Source organism: Perna viridis, chromosome 1 (genome assembly GCF_037379345.1).
Source record: "Perna viridis isolate PV_CMFRI_1.1 ecotype Kerala chromosome 1, ASM3737934v1, whole genome shotgun sequence".
In the NCBI taxonomy this organism is placed as follows: domain Eukaryota; kingdom Metazoa; phylum Mollusca; class Bivalvia; order Mytilida; family Mytilidae; genus Perna; species Perna viridis.
Genome location: NC_142445.1, coordinates 62,455,200 through 62,464,186, shown reverse-complemented (window position 1 = coordinate 62,464,186; position 8,987 = coordinate 62,455,200). Strand labels below are relative to the sequence as shown.

Here is an 8,987-nt window from a genome sequence, read left to right as displayed (position 1 = left end):
ATATGTAATCTAGTTTATATAGTATGTGTAGTATTGTTTCCTGTTTGTGCTTACGTTCTAGCCATGTATTTTGATTTTGGCCAAGTTTGAATTGTCCCTTTGTTCACACTTTTGTATTTTTTGCCGATATCTCCTTAGAACATTGTACTTTAGTTGTCTCTTGTTTTGACCAATTGTTTACCGCTGGTTAACTTTTAATGATGAAGTCATCTTTTATACACATTGTGTCTAGCTTTCTCTCTTCACGTTAATTCCAGTTACTCTTTCCTACTTTAATGTAATGCTGCCATTGTCATCTTCAACTTCTGTACGTTTTTCTGCCACGTTTTAAGGCAAATCTTTCATTTAAATTCGCGAACTGTGGAAAGCAGATAGCAATCAATACATCCTTTATCAACAAAATGACCATTCGATTTGAAATCTTTCCACATTTCCACAGTTAAATCAATTTCTTTTTAGTATATTCTCTGCTTTTCTCAAAATCTCGAAAATAATTCCCAAACTCCTATTCAATAAGCATGTGTATTTTTTATCAAAGCTCTGTTAATTATTAACATCTTTTTGACATCTTTGCATACCAATTAGCAAAGGACTAAAGTACACAGCCATATTATCATATATTCAATTTAGTCATTGTCAAACAAATCGAACCCTTTAAGGTATTCATCAATATCATCTATTTGGTCTACATTTTTTCAATGTTCGTCAATGTTTGTAAATTGGGCGTTCGAAACACTGCATCCTAACGTAAATTGATTCCCTACAGAGATGAGCCCATTTTATCATTATAACTGTCTTACACTTCTATCTCCGGATTATCTCCCTTTGGTCATATCATTAAGAAACGATTTACCCTAAACACAATTATTTAGAAGAAAAGTACAACTGTTACAAAGTCAATTTGGTACAGTGGTGACATTTGATAAAAGACAACAAGTATTTGTTTCTAGCAACATATTTGTAAATGCAGTGATAAGTTCGCATATCTTTATGTCGACAACAAGTAATAAGTGGTTATATGCTACCGTGTTACAGTGAAGTCTGTTTTTTATTTATGCTATATTATTATATTTTTGTATGTTTCAAACCAAAATCAGAAGTAATCATTATTTGTATTATAGATTATTTGTTATTAATATTGGTCTCATTAGAGCACCATAAAACCTTATTTCTCCCACCATTTGCATCGGAAATGCCTGCACCAAATCAGGATCATTGCGGTTGTTCTTTTCGGTTTTTCCTTGATATTGCCAATTGTTATACGGGCGTGTCCTTTTTTACTAACCCTTTTTCCTTTGCCTAGAGTCTGGTTATTTTATTATTATCTTGCATTTATTACCGTTATATTAAAATAGTTTTACCTTTGGATATAAAGTATAATATCGAGGTTGTATTGTTTTTAAGAATTGTTTTAGTTATCAGGTAATGAAAAAAAAAATATGCAGAAAGCAGACAATTTTGTCATAAGTTAACATGGTTTTAACGTACGCTTACAGTGTAAGACCAATAATTCACTGTTTTCATGTGCATATCAAGCTGAAAATGTTTTCATTCTGTATTTGAATTTTTTTTAATGCAAATTAATTGACGATAACAAATGTATTCCTTTGAAGAATTTTGATGTGACTCTCAAACATATATTGGCCAATATATAAAAAAAAAACTCGATATCAATCGAGCAAAGCGGTCGGTTTTATTTTTATCAATTAACAGATAAAATTAAACGACACCTTATCTTAATTACTTTATGTAGCTTCCTTTTTTCTTGTTTTTGTTGGTTTACTTTTTTATTATGTTTTTTTTTCAGCTTTCTTAATTGTTTTTTTATATAATGGAGGTTATAAATATTATGTAGTGTGCCTTATTATATTGTACACCTTTAATCATCTTAATATTTTGGTAACATTTGTTCAATACCTTGTTTTCTTCATTTAGTTAGTAAAAATGTTTACATTTTTAAATGTAAAATCAAAAGAAAAAAATGCACATGGTACAGGCAGATGGTTTGAGCAGCGTCATATATATGACAGCAAGGCACATAAGCTGTATCCATTAACTTCTCATTTATATATTTTAGGTTAATGAAATATGGTCTTACTTTGTCCCTGGATTTATTTTTTTTTATTTCCGCTAGAATCTTGGTTCTCATGATTACTTTTATATTAACGTATACATTTTTTAAAATGAAATGGTATGTACTTCAATATAAATACCCCATTTAGCTGGGGTCTCGTTTCATCACAGAATATCTCGAGTTGAATCTTTATCTTTTTTTCAAAGAATATTAAAGAATCTCTCAATTTGTTAGTATAAATAATCATGAATCGTTACCGTTACTTTAAAAAATAAACTATGAACCTGTTTTTGAAAACCGATAATTTATATAATTTGATCACTTTTCCGAACATTATAGCTTGATATTTCGATATATAGAAATTAGTCCATCAACTTGTGTGATCATGAAATAACACTGAAAAAGACAAACACAACGATACATCTCCAAAACAAATTATGAGTAAACAATTTACACTCTTTTATGAATAATTTAACTAAATCTTCCTCCTCATTGATAGAGTAGTTTGTTTTGGGTTAGAACAAGTAGTCCTCTGAAACGTTGAAGTGTTTGGATAAATACTGGGATAAAATAGTGTCATGTAACTAAGTTAATTAAGGGTTGACACTATATGTACATAGATGACTGACATAGACAGCCAACAGGCTCCATACTTCCGAAATCAGTAAATATAAGTTGATGTTTGAAGTGCAGGAAATGTATCGTGTTGTCACATCCTGTCGCCACGGATCACATGGGTTCTACGTCGTATTGATTTAAGATACTAATTAGCAATTTAGTGTATTCTGAAAAAAAAGTTGCTTTGTCATTATTTGCATTTTTGTGTGCTATATAGAAAAACTTTGGTGTTTGAATTTTGAATCATCAGCGCATTCGTTGCTTCTGTTATTTGATGACAGCTTTCTCTCTTCCTCATTGTGCATGTTTCATTTATTTTTATGTCTTTTTTCCTTAAATAGTTTCGTATATTCTATCCCCGAATGTTCAAGTTAAATAAAATGTATTAATGAAACAATTTTAATGCATCAGTTTATTAGGAGAGACTGGTTACATTTTGCTCTTTTTTCTACATTGAATGTAACCCATGTCTGTGAACCCATTCAGATAACATTTTAGATTCCCTTTCGATGCTTGCAAAGTAACTCAAAAGGATTTTAGGAATTTATTTAAGAACTCATTTACTGAATTGCATCTTTCAATATTTTTCGATTTTCATTGTCCCGTATTTTGTGTGAATATTCATCCAAACTGTAAGTAGTTTTAATTTACATGGTAGCAACTGCAAATGAAATCATGATGTTTTGAACGATTCTCATAATAACAGCATAAGTTGATCAGCAAAGTTGAAATTCGAGTTTAAAGGGTGTTTTCTTCTAAGTGAAATTTCGACAAAAAAGGCTTTTGGTCCCGACGTTTATATTTATATTATGTTCGCGCTTGTGACTTCGTTCAATGGTAAAGGTAAATTCAGAGATAAAAAAAAGAGGTGCTCAAACTCGGGGCTTCAAATTTTTCATTTAAAAAACTGAACAAATTATGCATCATGTTCACTTGTGTTAATACAATGCTAAATAATAATTTGCTTACTTAATTAAATATCTTGTTATTTTAATATAAAAATATATATATATATTTAAAATTTTGTATGAAAGGGGGAAACCCGGGCCCCCATAGAATCCACCTGTGAAAGAGTATAGTTGATAATATTCTTTTTTTCTACTGTGTTTGCATTTTACTTTTAGCTATAATATTTGCTTTAAAGATAAACATCTACATTTAGCTAACGACTCGTTAAATTCTTTATACATAAAATTATCGGTAAAATGATCAATTAAAGATCGTTTAATATATAATCACACATACACTTGATGTTATTAATTTAGTTAATTAGTTTGTATTTCCCCTTATGTGTAACAATTTGTATACTTTGAGAAAACAATGACAATTACAAATTAAGGGAATATTTATCAGCAAATATTTATCATCTTTTAAAATCGGAAAATGTCCACATGTATCTGATAATTGTTACAAGATGTATACAGTTGAAATCTTTACGGCAAACACAATCAATCTGTGAAAGCGTAAATCACGAACGATCCCCCCAAACTTAAATGACGAATATCAGAAAGTTGAACACACACCCAAAGTATCAATTATATAATGAGGTGTATACAATTTTAATACTCTTCCTAATTTAAAATATATTGCAATTATCTAATCCAAAATAAGTAAGAAGATGTTTTAGAAAAGAGTAAAGCCTTCCAGTTATTGTTGTCGTCGATGTTGAAAGAAAACGCTATCATTTTTAATTGTGGACTACATGTTTTTCTTTTTTTTTTAACCTGAATTGTCTTTTTAATAGGATTTTTTTTTCTCGAGATGCCGAGTATTGACGGTATTAACAAGTGTATCTCTTTACTTCCGTTTTCTTTTTCAATTTTTATCTTTTTTTGTCTGAAAAACCTATTTAAATTTTGAATACGTTAATGCATTTCGTAATTTCAGCATAAATGTTTATATAATATGCGTTAATTCACTTGTTATACTTATGAATTGAATTGAATATGAGCAGAGATACTTTGTTCGGTATCTTGCATCTTAATAGGCCTTTTCGCAATATCAAATAATAAAAAAAGACAGTCTGCCGTAAATCTTCGTTGGTTATTTTGTGTATTGCTTATTGTTTAAAAAAAACATGTAATAATTTTTGTAATTAATAATTTTAAAAATATTCAATTGAAACAATTTCCTGAATTTAGGTGAAGTGCATTCCAAAATCACATTTGTTGGTCCCTCGTATAAATAAAACCAATTAAAAACAATATTTATAGCATAAAACAAAACACGAAACATTAAAATATTGTCATTTATTGATTATCATAAGCAGAAATTAAAAAGAATAATTTAAAAGCAACATGCACAGTCACTAATCAGTATCTTTGTTGTCTTTACCGTGTTCATCATAATTTTCCACAGCATTTCCATTGTCCGACATTGGTGATTTATTATTTTTATCGAAACTTTCTGAAGTCAGTTGTATTCCTTGATATGCAGATTTATAAGGTTGGACATAAAATGGTGAAGTCAGGAACCCCGGAAGTTGATTTGATGTCAGAGGTGCGTAACGTGAATATGGATATTGCACAGACGATGAGAACAAATCCATAGACCGCACATGAGGAGAATAGAATGGTGCTCCGTAAGAGTTCGTTTGTGCCAAATTTTGACTAAATGCAGAATGAAGTCCATTGAGAGTCAGTGCGTGCGAAGATGGAAATGGGCTAAAAGCAGATCTCATGGAACCAACTGGTGAAAGTTTATTGAAATCGTGATTCCGGACTGAGTTCTGAAAATTATAATTTCCAAGATAGGGATGATGTCGAAAGTCTTTCTTAATTGTCGAACAAGTTTGTTGAGCTGTTACACTTTCTTGTGTAGATAAAAACTGTTCAATTGCTTTCACAAGGTCACCATTACAGCCTTGCAAAACAAGTTCTAGTACTGATTTTCTTTGAAACGGAAAAATCCTTTCAAGTATCTCGATGTTATTAAGTCTCCCTGGAAGGAACGTTGTTGGTGCATATTTAGTCATATCGCCTTGGTGGTTTTTACTTGTTTGGTCTGTGCTGTCAACTGATTCTGGTGTTAAAGTTTCCAAACGCTGGTCACTACTGGATTCCGGACCTGCAAGAACAAAACACGAACTAGATAATTTTGGCAGGCATATATGTCCATATGCTCTAAATGTTCACTCATTTCAATTTTTTCTGGATTAAAAGTATGTATATATTTTCCACTTATTTTAATGAATTGATTGGAAAAAAAAATTTATATTTATACTTTTTTTGAATAGTTTTTACACTTTATAATAACAATGACATGACAAAAATATAATAAAAGAGACCTATGAAGTTATTTAAGACCAATACGGAAAAATTAAAAAGAGGACTCATAATATATAAATACATATTATACTAAACTCACTTTTTTCGATTGTACCTTCTCCAGACTTCGTGTTTTCAGGTGGCGTTATTGTTGAAGGTCCCCAAAGAGGTCCCTGTGTCATAACTGGGATACCATGATCAGAAGTACAGGCACGTAAACCAAGGGCAATGGCATCTTCAGCAGCCTGTTGTCTCTTCAGAGCTACCTGTGCTGCCATAACTCGCTGCCGTTCAGCAATAAGGTTGCACTTTGCACATGCACATTCCTTGTATTTGCAATGTCGTTTATGTCCTTTCAGCCAGGAAACCATCCCATGATTACGACACCGGGCGCATTTTGGCTTTCTTGAGCCCTTTTCAGTTACAGGATACAATGCTGTTATCGGGTTCATTATCAGAAGTCTTGGTTAAAAACTTAACACGTTTCTAACTTAATCTTTTCAACACCCTGATGATATACCGGAATAAAACTCCGCCCAAGTTACAATTATATCATTAGATTAGTGCGCGTTGTTTACATTAGAACTTGGACGGGCTGCAAAGTAAATACTTCATGTTCATTGGAAATGTTTTGGTATTGGTTAAAATATTTTGACGTACCTCCCTGAAATCTATTGAAGTACCACATTGAACACACTTGTTATAATAGAATAATCATTTCAAACCTCTAACTACCCGATTTGTTTACTCTACGAGTGCCTTTGACTGCGTTACAAATTGTTGTTTCATAAAATTCATTAATTCGGATCCTTAGGTTAAACACTGACTGAGGAAATTCAAGCAACACCTATGTAATTTGGTAAATAAACTAATATCAGTGTATGTTATAAATATCATATTCTATCCTTTGAACTGTACTAATACTAATGTAAAAAGGGGGAACTTTCGATAAGTAAATGAAAATTTTAGTGTGAAATAATGTAAGATACTTTTGGTCCTTTAATTTTCCAGTAGTGATAAAAGAAAAAAAACACGGATGATATTACTTCAGTATTTTATTTTTTATCAACAAAAGTTTAATACATGCACTGAAAAAAAAAAAGAAAAACCAAATAATCAAATTTCGTCTTCATTGCTAAAAAACTTATGCAACGCAAATTTCTTCCAAGTGAAAACTCACTAAGCTGGTACTTAATTTTTTTTCTTGTTCTTTAAATATTTTTTTTAATGTTATCTGTCCACTGACCTAAATATTAAGATTTTTTTTACACCTTAATACAACTTTAGGCACATGACGACAGTTGATATAACAGACATGCATTTAGTTTATGATTAAACCTTTTTCATAAGCAAGTAATGTGTATCATATAGTTATATATGATATAAAAAGCGTAATCTTGTACCAGTATATCTGCGAAATTGTTCTCCTTTCAGTAGAATGTATATAATCTGATATTGCGATTTTTTACATGTACTATCCTGTTGTTTAACCAAGCTTTAAAAATCATTGGCCAAACCAGGTTTAAATGCCAATGTACTAAACCATAAAAATGGTCAAATCATATCTACACTCTTTTAAGTAATATGAAACCTAGAAACTTAATATCCTGTCAACTTGAATAAATGTATTTTGTTTTCAAATTTATGTCATTACTATCAAATAATGTATTCACTATCAATCTGTAATAGAGAGTGCAACAGATGGATATTGAATATTTAAAAATGTAAATATATACATTATGTAAATATTAATACAGAGAGACTTATGTCAAGTCTATTAATCGTGTTGTAACAAATAACACTCATCTTTAGTTTGTAAGGAATTAAGTTGTTTATTATAGTAATTTGAGTCAATTCTATCAAACATTTTGTTTTGTACTTCCGGCCCAATGGACCGATAAATCACCTTCAATTTTTTTCTTCAGAAAAGTTTAATTCACAGATTTGGCTTTGTTTAAATTTGAACAAAATATAATTTACTAACAATAATGGATTAGGATAAGAATTTTGTATCAGAGAAAAATATTACTGTTTTTGCTAATTATCTATCTAATCTCATGGTAGCCCCAACAATATATATTTCGCGATTTTTCTTGGATTCACTGACTTCAGATTGTTCACTTTTTTGTCATTGATATAATTAATAAACTCCACACTTGCAAAGTAAACATAGCTTGAGCAGTCCAATACAAAATGTGACTTATCTTCAATGGGTTATCATCTACAGAGAAATTCCTCTGGTTGCTCCCCTCAATGTCTACCAGTCTGTATGTTTCGTGAAAATGCGATTAATTGCGGTTGATTTCTAACAAATTACATGAATTTTATGCATTGAACTGTTGTTTTAACTCAATTCAGTTTGTTTTGGGAGTTCATATTGCTAATACTTTAGTGTTTTTCGTGTGACCTCTTATTTTCTTATCTTTAGTCTCTTTTATTCGGTTTGCTGCATTGTGCATGTAAATCGTCTCTGTTTCAAGCCATGTTATAGGACTTTAACGTATTTGAATCATCCCACTGCTAATGCATCGGTATTTTTTTTTTGCCGATTTTCAGAAATGTTTAGAAAGAAGATTAACAATTTTTTAGTATATTCGGTTGTCGCACAAGAAATCCTGATTTGAGATTGTTACATTATTGATTGAATGTAAGAAAAAATAAAACAACCCAAAAGCATCGAAATAGATTTCAAAAATACTTTTGTTACGCCAAAACAGCTTTATTGTTTCAAATAAGTTCAAGTGTCCTTATCAACAACAAGTAACTAACAAGGTATGTGGTGGTCTCTTTTATTAAATGAAATAACAGAATAAATCATTTACAATGAAAACAATACCTATACGTGTACATGCGCATTTAAACGATAATTCCATCATATTAGATTATCTACATTCTACATTTTCATGATCATGAAATCGAACAAAAGATTCCAAATCACTTCTTTACTCGTGCTTGTAAATACAACTATTAAGAGTCGGAACTGAAAATAAGTAAACAGTACAGCAAGAAAATTATTGTGGTAGTTTTCG

At 30.6% G+C, this 8,987-nt stretch overlaps 1 protein-coding gene across 1 annotated transcript; it reads right to left on the bottom strand.

The window, feature by feature from the left end:
* Positions 1 to 4,926: 4,926 nt before the first annotated feature.
* LOC148629758 (doublesex and mab-3 related transcription factor 3, truncated-like) lies at positions 4,927 to 6,473 on the bottom strand. The gene is made up of 2 exons (XM_088564782.1): positions 6,059 to 6,473; positions 4,927 to 5,758 (listed from the first exon to the last, which is right to left on the bottom strand). Exons 1-2 carry the CDS (start codon positions 6,408 to 6,410, stop codon positions 5,001 to 5,003), a joined length of 1,110 nt encoding a protein of 369 aa, XP_088420908.1. The 5' UTR covers positions 6,411 to 6,473; the 3' UTR covers positions 4,927 to 5,000.
* Between the last annotated feature and the right edge of the window lie 2,514 nt (positions 6,474 to 8,987).

Bases quoted from the DNA above. Each gene is read 5' to 3' on its own strand.
- LOC148629758 (XM_088564782.1), bottom strand. From the start codon at position 6,410: ATGAACCCGATAACAGCATTGTATCCTGTAACTGAAAAGGGCTCAAGA. The intron at 5,759-6,058 runs GTGAGTTTAGTA...TTGTTCTTGCAG, and splicing joins AGAAGGTACAATCGAAAAAA to GTCCGGAATCCAGTAGTGAC.